Raw genomic sequence first — 15,031 nt, 5'->3', positions numbered from 1 at the left:
TGTAAAATTAAAACACAATATCAAAATGAGGGATCAAAATTTGTTACACTCAGAATGAGCATGGATGTATTTGAGATTAAACAAGGACCAGAAATGTTTTAATTCATCTAAGCTGAACATAATAGGCAAGTCTTGCAGTTCAGAAGGATTTGTGAACAACTTAACAAGATAGTTATACTGAAGATATTACCATGTTTTGTCAATTCAGCAAAATTTACGAACATTGAAGAGAGAGTTTTGCCCTTGTAACAGAACTTTGTGAAAAATTTGTACCAATATTATGTCCGTGTGAGATAACTTGTGAAAAATACATGTTTTGCCAAATTTGATAAGACTTGTATACTTTGCCAAATAGAGACTGAAAGAAACTTCTATTTAAAGGCGTTTGAGACATCTACCTCTTTTCCGTGATTTAAAAACAAAGGGTAGTAAATGAAACAAACTAACCTAACACACTTTCTTATTACGAATGAAAACTATTGAACCATCGTAATTGCAATAAAACACAATTACAATAGAATGTTATTCTCAAATGACGGGGAAAAAACGTAGTAATTAAATCCCTTACAACTATGGGATATGGATATACCATTAGCAACTGGCATAACCCAATCAAAAATACTAGAAAAACCAGAAAATATTACTCAAAAACTGGAGTAAGAACATGACATGCCCACAAGAGGGAAATCCCTCATTCAAAAATCGGGCTTCTCAGGGTATGTGCAACCAGGCCTTTGGATGACAACATTTGATGCATAACATCCGGCTTTTACACAATCTGCAATTGGTTTTTCTTGCACCAATTGTGCAAGGAATCCTCCAACAAATGCATCCCCTACAAAAGTTTAAACACAAATTATGTAATTTCTTGTGTATTTTTGATTTGTTTACCAAACAAAAGCACCATAGAACAGGGTGTGTACATGATAAATCATTAAAGCATTTCGTGCATCATGGGACACAGTTCAATCAAGTCATGCTAAATAATTTTATTCTAACAGAAAAAATATATTATCTAGAAGGTAACAGGAGGCAATTAGGAGGTGTTATATTTTATAAATCTTGTTATTAACTATAAGAATTGGTACAACACTTCACATTTCCAAAAAGCTTGTAAAACTTTATAAAAGTAGGTGCAAAAATATATCTTGTTCTCTTAATCAATCAAGAAAGTTGCAAAGTAGTTTGGTCAATGAGAAGTCCGCAAATTAGGATTCTGATTCCTATCCACTTTATAGTTTGAATTTTCTAGATAAAAAAACTTAAAAGCTTGTTAAATGCGTTAAAGGGTGCAGTTTTATTAGTACAAAGGCAAATATGACTGAATTCAAAGAAACTTGTATGCTCACTTCAACGTTTTCCACTACAACAATAAAGTCATAAAGCTATCTTGTGACATTGAAGTAACCAAACTTCCACTATAATAGTAAAGTCACAAGACTATTTTTCGTTACATTATTTATAAAGTCACAAAACTTATCAACCATGGTTGTAGTCACCTTGATGGTTAGGTTGGGACGTTATAGTGGGTAACAGTGAGAAAAGTTCAGTTACTTAATGTGACAAAACATACAACTTTGTTACATAAGAGTGTTCAATTTAGTTACTTTATTGTCACCAAAAACAGTCGTGACTTTATTGTTATAATGAATAAAGTTCAATGACTATGTGAAATTAACCCTTCAAAGCAAAGTACCAGTTAATCAGGACTAACATATATTTTCCACTAAAAGAGTGGGTATTTTAATTCTACTGCTAGAGAAACAAGCAAAGTTAATATAAACCACATACCAGCACCATTGGTGTCAACAAGTTTCTCTTTTGGCAATGGAATTACTGGGAACAGCTTCACCTTCCCATCCTCAGCCACAACAACTGGATCAGCACCCTGTGTAATGACAGTGATTCTCTTGCGTGTTCCTGATGCCTTTGGCAATTGGGAGATCTTCAGAGCTATTTCTTCAACATTATCAGTCTGGTCATTACAGCATAAGTCAGCTATACAACACAAACCCAAATAACTATCAGAAAGCTGAAGCTAGTCATCCATTACCTCCCAGCCATGAACTCTAGAGAAGGTTCTTGCCTCTGTTTCATTACCGAAGACAAAGTCCATATACCTGAAAACAAGAGATGCAAGTCCTAATCAGTATCTTCTACACTCAAGTAACCTCAAATAGGTGGGACATTGGCCTTACGGCAGGAATTTCTCTTGTTGATCCTTGAAGAACTCACAGATAAATGGTGCTGAAAGGTTCATTGAGAAAACCTGCAGCAATTAGGAAATTATATGATTGTTTCATTTTAACACTATAAAAGCAGTCAAACACAAACGATGTCAATGGTCAGACCTTGTTCTTAGCAGCTGCATGCTCAGCAACAAGCTGAATAGATTCTGGAGAAACAGTGAGAAAGAATCCAGCGATGTAATAATATTTGGCCTTCTCCACTGTAACACATACAAATTAGTTTAACATGAAAATTATGCATTTGCATGGGGAAAAAGAAAGAGGAGTAAGGGTTCCTACCCAAAGCCCAGTTCTCTGGGCGTTTCAAATGGTCAACCTTGTAGCAGTTTGCAGCTGATAAGTTTGCAACCAGCGACCTGGAAAATTTTGGTTCCAAACATCATTTCATAAGAAGTATTTGAAATCTTGAGAAAGATGAGTTGATCATGTTTTAAACTTTTTCTAACTGAAAAATATTTTTTTCTTCTTTACCCCTCTCCTCATAAGTTAAGAGTTTAACTGTAAAACAGAAAGGAGGTAAAACGGTAAGCAAATTGCTCTAGACTAACCTTTCGCCGTCAAGCACACAGACAGCACAAGTACCCGTTGGACTCTCATCCTCATAGTAGTGAACCTATAGGCACCCATGTGTAAAGATCATATGAAATTAAAGTCTTTCTTTACCATGTTATCACTCCAAATGATAGCAAGATGAAGGCAAAATGATGAGTTGATAAATTTGAAAGTATTTAATAATAACCCCGCACCCCCACCCGGAAAAAGTAGAAAAGAAAAACGCAGACAAGGAGAAAATTAGAGACAAAGAATTTACATTAACACCAGCATCTTTCGCGTTTTTCTTCATCTCCTCTCCGAACTTGTCCTTCCCGATAGAGCCCATGTAACTTGTTGCACCTGGAATTTGAAGCATCCACTGCAAATGAAAATGGAAAGTTATTCTTCTGGACTAAATAGGCCATGTAAGATTGCAAGAACCAAGGGAAAAACAAAATGACAACACACCTGAGCTACTCTGATTGAATTTTGAGTTGCACCTGCAAATCAGAATTGTAAAGACAACGTGTTTAGTGTGTCCTGCTATCTTCAATGCAAAATATCATTCAATACAGATGTTGTTAAGCAAGGGATCAAGTGATGGCAGTTTACCTCCAGCAATGAATTCAACCCTATACTTGGATGTCATTTCTTCATACCTAGGATATAAAAAAAAATTATATCAGCATTTTGAATTTACAAAGCATATTCCTTGATAAGGCAGAAGGGGAGCTTGGAGTAACTGGTAAAGTTGTTGCTATGTGACCAGGAGGTCACGGGTTCAAGCCTTGAAAACGGCATCTGGCAGAAATGCAAGGTAAGGTTGCGTAAAATAGACCCTTGTGGTCAAGCCCTTCCCCAGACCCCACGCATAGCGGGAGCTTTAGTGCACCGGGCTGCCCTTTTATTCCTTGATAAGGCACAGGACACAACTTTTTCCTTCAGCACAATCAGTTCTAGTGACTACTCTCTCTTAATGTTTGTACTCCAAACATACAATTATTCAGCAAGGCAAAGACTTCACATTTAATATCAGAAAAGTAATAGACCAGTCATTAAAAGAAACAATTCATATTGATCAAGAACAAGATTAACTCTAACCAGAAAAATATCTGTACAAGTATCTTTTGAAAGCATTAAGCCTATCCATAGAAGAAATATAGTGATTTCTTGGACAATGCATTTACGATTTCACATGCAAACTTCATTGATTTTTGACAAGTCATATTCAAAAGTTGTGATGATGGGGTAATTTAAAGTGAATCATCAAGAAATCATGGCACCTAGTTTCCCACAATAACATGGTGTGAAAAATTTATATCTGCATATTCGATGATAATGTGAGGTGATACTATCTATAACTTCCAAATTGACTAGAAATTTTAATTTGAAATAGAATGAGCACAGATCAATTCAAAATAGGGTTTTTAAGCGGCTTTGTATTATTTTTAGCTTGTATTCTACATGATGTTTGATAATTATTCAACACAGATGAGCAATCAGGCAACCCATTTATTATTTTACACAAGAAATCAGGAATAACTGCAAGAAACACTATAATCAATCTTCAACTAATAATTTTGAATAAAATCATCATTGCCTGAATCAAATTGCAAATCATTTTTATCGTTGAGTACATTACTAATGACTCTACAACCCGTTATATTCCATCTATCTTACACAAGGTCATTTATTCCCCAATAAGGTTCTCTTATTTTCCTATTAGAAAGGAACTATAAGTTTTCTCTAGTGTTTTACACAGCACATAAGTAACTAGCACAATCAACAGCAACCAATGCCAACAATGATACCAAAATGACAGTCAGGAAAAGAACCAATTTGCAACTCACTGCCTCTGAATCCAATCAGCAGAATTATCACTCATATTTATGTGTGAGCATCAATCCAACAATAAATACATTAATTACAGAGGCAAGTTTATCAAAACGGACGTAAAATAAACTAATTAGTGCAAACAAAAAAAGCAATCTACAATCCTAAGCTACTAAATGTGGATAGACACATTAAGCCAAGTGCTTACATAGGCAAGTGTTTGTCCTCAGCAAGAATAGCATTGTTCATCTTGATGTCATACCTGAGATTTTTAAAAAACAAAAAAAACATATCATTCAAATTAGAATATGATTTTGCATCCAAATCCAGGCAAAACTAACGACTTTTAAGAGCTATAATACAACTTTACTGTAAAACTAAAAACTAAAAACTAAAACCAATGTATAATACGACGATTCAAAATCAAAATCCCAAAATAAGTGGAAATACGCAAATAAACTTCGAACATTCACCAGATCTATGAAATCAAACTTACACAGCACAAAACTAAACAGTTTTGATTAGCTAAAAATGCGGAAAAAAATAGGGATGATAAAATTACTTACTTGTTTAGGAAATCTTGATCGATAACAGCTGAGATATCGAGCAATGGATTGCCCATACCCAAAAGAATTCCTTCATACTCCATTTTTGATATGATATTTCTGCGTTTGTAGCTATGGAGTTTGTTTTCAGATCTCAAATTAGGTGCAAATTTGGCTTTAGGTATGTGAACTGCTTATATACAACTGCGGAGTTCGGGTGTTGGTGAAAATGTCGGTAAATGACAGTGACACCCTTGATTTTATTGTTCAAAAAAATAAAAAACTTATAGATTTTTATATTTAATATTAATTTTTTTATTTTATTATATGTGAAGTTATTTATATTCACATGAATATGTCTTATTATTATTCTTAAATTTCATATTCAATCAAATACTATAACATAAATTAAAACGGAAAGAATAAATAATTTGCTACTTATATGATTGTTGTTGTTATTACATAGTCATTTCCTACTAAAAAGAAAAATACAGCGTATGTCTCTAAATTTTACAAGGATTAGATTAGTATACAAATAAGTTACTTTCTAGGATTTGAAAATTTATATTTAGGCGTTATTCTAGTTTTCGATGAAACCATTAACTTTACGAATGCATGAGGTTTCACCTTCTTTGCAAAGAAATGTTGCATTGCATTTGCTCGAATTCGATATATATTTTCCTAATCTGACTTCTAAAGTTATTTTTAGGTACCTAGTTGGTATAATAGGTCAAAGTGAATCCCAACACTTCGTTAGCTAGCTAATAACTGATTATCTTATATTTAGATCATTATATTAGAAGTAAAATAATAAATTTGATTGATTGAGATATTAACTGTTTAAATATTATTTTGGAAATTAAAATAAATGAACCTAACCCAGCGTGACATTAGGCTTTCCAGATCTCGAAGTTCAAAATTGGTAGGTTCCACTTCATTTTGGTGGGGTCCTTTCACCAATTATTCCTCTCACTAGTCATTTTTTAAAAAAAAATATTACCGCATTTTTTAACTTGGTCTTAGTTAATATCTACATATTCCAATTTTGGCTATGCACGAATAGATACATAATCATGTACAAAATTAAATAAGTAGACACGTGTGTTCTACAGATATAATATGTGTCATACATGACATAATATAAATCAGTTCAAGTATATTTCACACAAATTGTCATATAAAATGTGTGTGTCTACTTCAATTTTATATAAGTTTAAGAAATATCCAAAAATATACTGCATAAATATCATATGAAATTAAATTAAATGACATATTTATATATTTTAAAAAAAAAATCACTCATGCTTCCCTTTGTGCTGCAAACAAGGGTAAAGAAAAATCAGTTTCTTTGCCAAATGCACATATAAACTATTAAATTTGACATGAAATATTAGATAGATACTTTAGCCTTTTTTTAGTGGTCATTTATACCCCATGGGCAATTGGGTGAAGGACACTGCTTGCTAAGGTGTCAAATGAACAAATAAAATCGTCTTACAAATTATATTTTGTTTTCTTTTACTTTTTTTTTTCATTTTTTTTTCTCTCCTTTTTTTTTCACACCCCTTTGTCCCCCTACGTTTTTCTTTTTACACGGCTATAAATAGCATAATTATTGTGAAAAATGATATATAGAAGAATTCTCTTACTATTTTTTTCTCCTTCTTATTTTTCTAAGTTAGTTTATTTTATAACAAATCTTTAAATGTCTAATTTAAAAGATAAAAATGTCACCTCTTTAGAAAAATATACATACAATAAACATCCTTTCCCCCTTTCCTAATAAAATTGTATTTATGTCGGTTATATCAATTCAATAAATATATGTCACACTTTTAATCTATACTTTTTTATGGCTAAATACTAATTAATTAATGTATACGTTCACTCCAAATTTTTTAATTTAATTATAATAAAGAATATAATTTGATGCAAATATTGAATTCTCATAAAACTTTATCCTCCCTTGACATGCAGAAAACTCCCCCCACCCACCCACCCCCACCCCCACCCAATATGTAATTACAGAATCTTTAAGATAAACATATGGATTTATAAAGTTTATTCCAATTGGCTCAATGAGTTCATTTGAAACATCGAGATGATAATATTTGATTCGGTCGATTTTCTCGATTTGATGATCATTTCTAATAGTCATCAAAAAAAAATAATTAAAAATTAAAGAATCAAACTTTCATAAACAAGGCAGAAGTTTAAGAGTCAACCACTTAAACTACTAAAATTTTCAAAAAAAAATACTCTTTTTATTCACTTTACTTGTCACATTTGAATTCGATACCTAGAATAATGATTGACATGACTATTTTACCTCACTATTCTTATTAATGGATGTTTAGTATTAGAAATTGAAAAATAATTTGAAAAATAAGTAATTAATGTTAAGATTAAAACATGAAAAAAATAATTAACTTTTCTTGATATATTAAAAGTAACCGATAAAAATAAAAATTTATTTTTAAAATAGTGGACAAATAAAAATGAAGAGTAATATAAAAATGTTAGTAGTGGTGGTTGTCCACATTATGGGACCCACTTTTCTTTATTTTCTTTTACTCTCCTTATTTTGCTATGTTATTTTATTTTATAACATGATATTAGTTTATTTTATAACATGTTATCAACACGAGTCTTCATTGCTTTGAGCTATATTTTTAAGAAGAAAAATATGGATATGTCTCAAATTTTATTTGGATCAAAGATCAATCACGAGGATATTTGTGTAATTGATAGTGGAACAACTCACGCCATTTTTAAAGATGAAAAATATTTTTTCAACTTGCTCAAAATAAAAGCAAATGTCACTACAATTTCTGGTAATTCGAAAATGATTGAAGACTCCGGAAAAGCTACTATATTTCTGCCTAATAGGAAAAAAATTGTTATAGAAAATGCACTATTCTCTTCTAAATCCCCAAGAAACTTGTTAAGTTTTAAAAATATCCGCAGAAATGGATATCATGTTGAAATATTAAATGAAATGAATATTGAATACCTTGGTATAACCAAGTGACTCAGCCATCAATATATTTTGAAAAAATTATCAACTTTATCGTCTCGCCTATATTATACAAAAATTAGTGCAATTGAAGCACATTTGATCGTAAATTAGAAGTTTACTGATCTAAATACATTTGTGCTATGGCACGATCAAATAATAGCAATTAATGAAGCAAGTGGAGAATGTGTGTGGTTGAGATCGATGATACAGTTCATCAAAGAAAGATGCGGCCTGAAAAATGATGTCAAAGTACCCACAGTTATATTTGAAGACAATGTTGCGTGCATAACTCAATTGAAAGGTGGCTTCATAAAAGGAAACAGAACGAAACATATTTCACCAAAATTATTCTTCACACATGATCTTCAGAAGAATGATAATATTGATGTACAACAAGTTCGTTCATGTGATAATCTTGCATATTTATTCATAAAGGCATTACCAACATCAACTTTTGAGAAGCTAAGATATAAGATTGGAATGCGTCGTCTTCAAAATATCAAATGAAGTTTTCATCAGGGTGAGTAAAATACTCGCTGCACTCTTTTATCCTTAACCAAGGTTTTGTCCCACTGGGTTTTTCTGGTAAGGTTCTTAACGAGGCAGCATTCAAGGCGTATTACCAGATGTGTGTACTCTTTTTTTCTTCACTAGGCTCTTTTTCACTGAATTTTTTCTAGTAAGGTTTTAACGAGACACAAAATCTATAGATGTTCAGGATAACTATGTATATTTGTTCTTTCACTAGAATCTTTTTTTTGCGCATGAACATCCAAGGAGAGTGTTAGTAGTAGTAGTTGTCCACATTATGGGACCCACTTTAGAAAAAAAATTACTCCCTCTCCCTTATCCCTTCTTTTCATGGAGGCTATAAATAGCCATACACGAAGAAGAAAAAAAAACATAGGCGATCATCTTTTATCTTTTGTTCTCCTTTATTTTCTTTTATTCTATTCTTATTTTGCTACGTTAGTTTATTTTATAACAAAAAAAATATTTTCCGTTAGATTTGGAAAACAGTCTCAATTTGGAGTAACAAAACTTTCTCCCTATTGGTGGAGAATTTGATATTTCACCTCATTTCTTTTGTGGAAACCAATCAATGGACAAGAAAATCACCTTCCTTATAATAGGAAATAGATAATAATGAAAGATAAAACGCAATAGCAAAAGCACTAACATGGTTTTAGGTGCAGTGTGAGACTATTTCATTCTTAATTAAAAGTTTTTGAATTCGAGTCCTGAATATGGAGAAAACCATGCTGGAAGTGTCACACCCAAATAGGTCATGTAGTGCACGATTCGAATTTAATCGGAGCTCTAATATAGACACTGGACACCGAAAGCAAAACAAATAAAAAAAAATGAAAAGCAATAGGAACAGAACATATAAGCATAAGGTCACTTTTCTTTTGTTTTCATTGGAAAAGAGACTTATTATAGCTACAAACCAACATATTCAAGAAAGTTTACATTCAGTTAACTCCAAAAGAAAAAAAAGTAGATTTAAAAATTAATTCAAAATATAGCAAGTAATCGACAAACATTAACATAATAAAATCTGTTGCTTCACTGCTAACATATTGGAAGTGGAGCACCATTCCATTCCTTAAGGCATTCTAACAATGAATCAATGATTTGGCCATTGCACATTGCTGTGAATACCTTCTCACATTCTTCACCTGGTGACCTCACTTTTTCTCCTGTCAACAATTCCGTCCCGAGCTCTTCCCTAACGAATCTGTAGAGAGGGTATGATCTGCATTCCGTGATCCTGTTTGCAATCGCGGGGCTCCCACTTTCCAATGCGACTCTAGCACTCTCGACTTCTTTTGGTAAAACAGACTTTAACTCATCTTCAAAAGCTACAATCTTTTGAAAGATTGAGCTGCTCGCGTTCTTCTCATTTTCTCCGTTTTGCAAGGCGTGGTCTACAAGGACTTGCCTCAGTTTCTGCATCAGTGGGTAGTTAGCACTGCAGGGGTCATCAGCATAGGTGAAGAGGTACTCCCTGTCCACGATACGGAGCAAGTCTTTCTCGCAGAATCTTGATGGATGAAGTTCTCCGTTGGCACCCATTGTCAAGGTCCTCTTAGCTACTTGGCTCACCGTGTTCTTGACAGCATTCCTCAAATTCTCTTCCAAATGCCTCAAGTCTATAGCTTGGCAAAGTGCCACTAGGTATGTGGATGACATGAGCTTCAAGATGTCTACTGCTTCAGCTGTTTTTCTTGCTGAGATTAAGCCCAAGGAGTTCACATCTTGGTTGTGTTGCTCCGCGCTTTGTACGTGGTTAGTAACTGGATTTGCCAAGAATTGAAGCTCTGAACAGTATGAAGCCATAGCAATCTCAGATCCTTTGAAACCGTAGTCCAAGCTTGGATTCCTTCCTGCAGTCAGATTAGATGGCAACCCGTTGTTGTAGTAATCGTTGACAAGCTCGGAGAATTGTGCAAACATCAATTTCCCTATCGATGCAAGGGCTAATCTAGCATTGTCCATTGAGACACCAATTGGAGTGCCCTGGAAATTGCCACCATGTAAAGCTTTGTTTCTTGAAACATCGATCAAGGGGTTGTCATTCACTGAATTAATCTCCCTCTCAATCATCTTGGTTGCAGAACGGATGACTTCAATCTGAGGGCCAAGCCATTGGGGCGACGTTCTAAGAGCATAACGATCTTGCTTTGGTTTCTGCAGAGGATCCATTTCGTGTAGCTTCTGAGCAGCCTTCACATAAGCGCTGCCATCCAAAATGTGTTCCATGATTGCAGCAGCCTCAATTTGTCCAGGATGGTGCTTCAATTTATGTGTCAAATGGTCAGTGAACTCGGGCTTTCCATTCATCACCTCAGCAAAAATAGCTGAGAGAACTTCACTAAAGACCGCGAGAACATTGGCATCAAAGAGGACAATCGAGGCCAAACCAGAACCAACAGCAGTACCATTCACAAGTGCAAGTCCTTCTTTAGGCTGCAGCTCGAAAAATCCACCATTAACTCCAGCAACACGAAACGCTTCCTCAGCATTCAACGTCTCACCATTAGGTCCAACAGCCTTGGAATTAGGCCTGCCAGTGAGTAATCCAGCAATATAGGACAAGGGAACAAGATCACCCGATGCAGTGATTGTGCCACGAAGGGGCAAACATGGAGTAACATTGTGGTTAATCAACTTAGTGATTGCTTCCAAGATCTCAAATCTGATGCCAGAGTAACCTTGAAGAAGAGTATTGATCCTAACAAGCATGGCTGCCCTTGTGCTTGATTGTGGCAATGTGTGACATGACTCTGTACCATTGCCAAAAACTCCAGCATTCAAGAATCTGCCGAACCAATAACATCAAAAATTAGATATGCCCCACAACACGTCAAATGTAATTAAATTATTTTCATACTAGTAAAAAGAGAGGAATGGGCCTTAGCTCTTATGTCAGAATTATGTAGGAAGAATAAAAGAAACACTTGAAAAATGTGATATAGTCATTATTATGCCCATCAAGAAAAATGTGATCAGTTATTATTAGGACTTCTGAAAAAACTTTTTGCCACAACCTAAAAGATCAAGTTTTTTTTTTTAATTAAAGACAAGTGCCCTTCCCCAAAAGAGAAAAAAATTGTTGGAATTTATCATTTATAAAGAAAGAAGGTTGATGGCACAACAGTAACAACACTGTGTCTCATAGGAAAGAATGAACTATTTATATGTGCCCACAAATTATACCTCACACACTTTTCCTTTGCTAGGAAAAAGTAAATCTCACCTAATATATTTCTATGACTACAAAAATTTAAATTCTAGTCTCACGTAGTTTTCATTTCCATTTTGTTGACCACTAATTAACAACTTAGCTGATGCCACTTGTATTTATTACTCTACATAAGTCCACCTACCTATTTTCTTTAATTTACTTTAAATAAATATTTTCCTAAAGAATATTTAGGCGGCTATTTCTTAAAAAACTAACTTTTAGCAAAAAATCAATGAATTATTGATCTTTTCTTTCTACTGTGCAGAAACTATAGATTCCTACTGACAAAGTTCATATAAACAGGATCGCCAAAAATAAAAGGCAGTTTAAATACAAATCTTGTTGAAAATCTCACCAATCCTAATAGGCTAATAAAATATTTGAAATCTATGGTACTTTGTGTTACTTGCTTTAGCCTGCTCAAAACAACACACCAGCAACAACAATATTGAGTGAAATTCCATAAATGGAGTTTCGGGAGTGTAGGATATATGAAAAGCTTAAGTGTATCGGGCTGCTCTTTCTGTAGAAAACTATTTTCGAAAGACTTTTGGCTCAAAAGTCACCGTGGTAAGTCGGAGAGAAAAACAATATATATAACGTAATAGCAAAAATTGAAAAGCTATCCAAATTTTACAAGACAAGAATAATAACTTATTAACTCAAATTAGACAAACAAATTAAAATTTATGGAATATTAAACATGTTATCATATTTATATGATTATAGAACTTTTCCAAACCTATACTCTTAAATATTGTATTAAATAGGTTCACATCAATTGAAACAAGCGGCGTAATATACATGTTGATGATGTAAAAGCAAAGGAAATCAAAGCAAGTTAGATGGAAAATGGTTTACCTAATAAGTTCCTTTTGTAGAGCACCACCATTCTTGGTTCTCCTATGAGATGTAGCACCAAAACCAGTAGTAACACCATAGCTATCAGTCCCTTTACCCATACTTTCCATTACCCAATCACTGCTAGCTTTAACACCAGCCCTAGCATCCTCAGAGAGCTCCACTTTCACATTTTCAACATTAACCCTTGAAGCTATTGAAGCAACTTGTGCCACTGTCAATGTCTCACCACCAAGTTTCAGAACTGGCTTCCTAAACTCTGCCACCATCTTCTTCACTTCATCTAAATGGCTACCCCTCAATGACTCTGCTGCCATTTCCCAGTTCAATGGATCCGCTTTGATGCAAAAGTCCAAATCTTGATGATTATTCTCAATAACACCGGCCATTTTTTTTTTTCAAGAAAATGTAAAAAGATTGGATTTTTATGTGAAAAGATTCGAGAAAATATAAAGGGGTTGGTTTTTTTGGTGAAAAAATTCAAGAAAATGTAAAGGGGTTGGCTTTTTAGTGAAATGATCCAAGAAAATGTAAAGGGGGTTGGTTGATTTGGTGAAAAGATTGAAGAAATTTGTATAGAAGAAGAATTGTTGAAGAGAGAATAATGTAATTTAAATGTGAGGATGGGTAGAAAGATCCTGATTATTGAAGAAGTAAATTGTGGTATAAATAGAAGGGGGGAAATGGTTGTAATTTTTGGTTGGTGAGTTGATAAGAGGTCCATTTAAAATGATTAATTAAAATGGACCGTTTGATGAATTATGAACATTTTCTTGGTAGGTGAACATAAGAGAAATTATATGGACCGTTTGATTGAAAAAGGAATGTGCGGTTGAGATATGGACAACGTGGGGAAAGGATGCAATATGACTTTCAAGAGGTTTTTTATAAGGGGGTTGGTGGATTTGGCAAAAGGTTTGGTGCTTTTGAGTTGTTGAGACACTAATTAAAATTGTGGGGGCGGTGTCTGGGGATGAAGGATTTGATGAAATTAAGTTAGCGATTCATTATATATTCTAAGTTAGATTTGATGAGGTATGGTGTGTTTGGGTTGTTGAGACACTAATTAAAAGGGGGGGAGGGCGGAGGAAGTAACGAGGGATTTGATTATATTAAGTTAGCGTTTGATTATATATTTTAAATAAGATTTTAAAAATTTATTTTTAAAATATTTTAAATTGTAAAAATTAGTCCATGTCCTTGAAAAAAATAAACTTTTTCTCAGTATATGTCCAAATATAACTTTCAGTTTCAAAAATTAAATTTTTTAAAAAAATTATTTTTTAAGTTTTAATTTCAAAATTTATAATCAAATCGAGATAAAAATCTGGCTAGTTCAAAAGTGGTAGGTTGGCTAATTGGGGGAGTTCTTTTTTCCTTTTTTTGGTTATAATATATATATATATATATATATATATATATATACTTTATGATAGTTCGATGTTTGTTCCTACCAAATTACTATTATATTTAAATGCTTGTCATTTTGAGAAATAATTGCACATGATGTTTCGCTAACAAATTTCCTATCTTTTTTCTAAAAATAAAATGTACTGTTTTTTGAAGCTTTAAATAGCATAACAATAAAATAAAGTAATATTTTGAGATTTTTTTTTTTTATTATTATTATTTTAAAACGGTACAAAGATAAATTCATAGGTTAACATATCAAGAAAGTAACATTTGAATTAGTGCGGCAGGGAATTGTAATAATCAATTTAAGGATTAGTTGAGTAATACGGAAAAATCATAAATTAAGTTTTCTAACTATAAGGTCATTCAATTTTGATTAAATATTTTTTTCCTTAAATGTGGAATAGCATAGTTTCCGGTGGGGACAGAATGATAAAGTACTTTAGAATATTTATAGGTGAAAGTGGAGAAAATTCATAATTTGTTGATTTTCTATAATTATACTATTTGTTGAGTAATCTTAGTACTTCATATAATTATATTATTAGTTGAGTAATCCTGGTATATAAATGTATTGAGATTTTGAAGACCTTTATGGTTTCATCTCTCTTTTGGGTAACGAAACTTTCTACTACGTCGAAACTTTCAATATTTCTATCATTATCATTTAAGGAGGAAAAAATAGTGATATTTTATTATATTCTTCAATTATTTTTCTTAGTTGACTTTCATATTTGCATCACTGTCATTTTATCATGGATGAACTTGTTTACAGAAAAGAGAGAAAGAAAAGGAAGAAAGAGAAATCTTAGAGAGAAAATTCTTA

General features: G+C 33.0%; 2 protein-coding genes across 2 annotated transcripts; both read right to left on the bottom strand.

Annotated features, from left to right (window-relative positions):
- Positions 1 to 429: 429 nt before the first annotated feature.
- LOC129876197 (adenosine kinase 2) lies at positions 430 to 5,339 on the bottom strand. Its single transcript, XM_055951553.1, has 12 exons — positions 5,183 to 5,339; positions 4,825 to 4,878; positions 3,396 to 3,442; positions 3,252 to 3,283; positions 3,061 to 3,162; positions 2,798 to 2,862; positions 2,529 to 2,605; positions 2,352 to 2,449; positions 2,199 to 2,269; positions 2,054 to 2,120; positions 1,792 to 1,975; positions 430 to 835 (listed from the first exon to the last, which is right to left on the bottom strand). The coding sequence occupies exons 1-12, from the start codon at positions 5,263 to 5,265 to the stop codon at positions 696 to 698; spliced, it is 1,020 nt and encodes a 339-aa protein (XP_055807528.1). The 5' UTR covers positions 5,266 to 5,339; the 3' UTR covers positions 430 to 695.
- Positions 5,340 to 9,570: 4,231 nt separating this feature from the next.
- On the bottom strand, positions 9,571 to 13,429 carry LOC129875908 (phenylalanine ammonia-lyase). The gene is made up of 2 exons (XM_055951147.1): positions 12,793 to 13,429; positions 9,571 to 11,505 (listed from the first exon to the last, which is right to left on the bottom strand). Exons 1-2 carry the CDS (start codon positions 13,179 to 13,181, stop codon positions 9,756 to 9,758), a joined length of 2,139 nt encoding a protein of 712 aa, XP_055807122.1. The 5' UTR covers positions 13,182 to 13,429; the 3' UTR covers positions 9,571 to 9,755.
- Positions 13,430 to 15,031: the final 1,602 nt, after the last annotated feature.

The sequence above is a fragment of the Solanum dulcamara genome, chromosome 12 (assembly GCF_947179165.1).
Source record: "Solanum dulcamara chromosome 12, daSolDulc1.2, whole genome shotgun sequence".
Taxonomy (NCBI): Eukaryota; Viridiplantae; Streptophyta; class Magnoliopsida; order Solanales; family Solanaceae; genus Solanum; species Solanum dulcamara.
Note: the sequence above shows the minus strand (reverse complement) of the source record. Positions and strands in the feature narration are given on the sequence as shown.

Bases quoted from the DNA above. Each gene is read 5' to 3' on its own strand.
- LOC129876197 (XM_055951553.1), bottom strand. From the start codon at position 5,265: ATGGAGTATGAAGGAATTCTTTTGGGTATGGGCAATCCATTGCTCGAT. The intron at 4,879-5,182 runs GTAAGTAATTTT...TAAAAATCTCAG, and splicing joins GATCAAGATTTCCTAAACAA to GTATGACATCAAGATGAACA. The intron at 3,284-3,395 runs GTAAACTGCCAT...TCTGATTTGCAG, and splicing joins GGTTGAATTCATTGCTGGAG to GTGCAACTCAAAATTCAATC.
- LOC129875908 (XM_055951147.1), bottom strand. From the start codon at position 13,181: ATGGCCGGTGTTATTGAGAATAATCATCAAGATTTGGACTTTTGCATC. The intron at 11,506-12,792 runs GTAAACCATTTT...TTGGTTCGGCAG, and splicing joins CTACAAAAGGAACTTATTAG to ATTCTTGAATGCTGGAGTTT.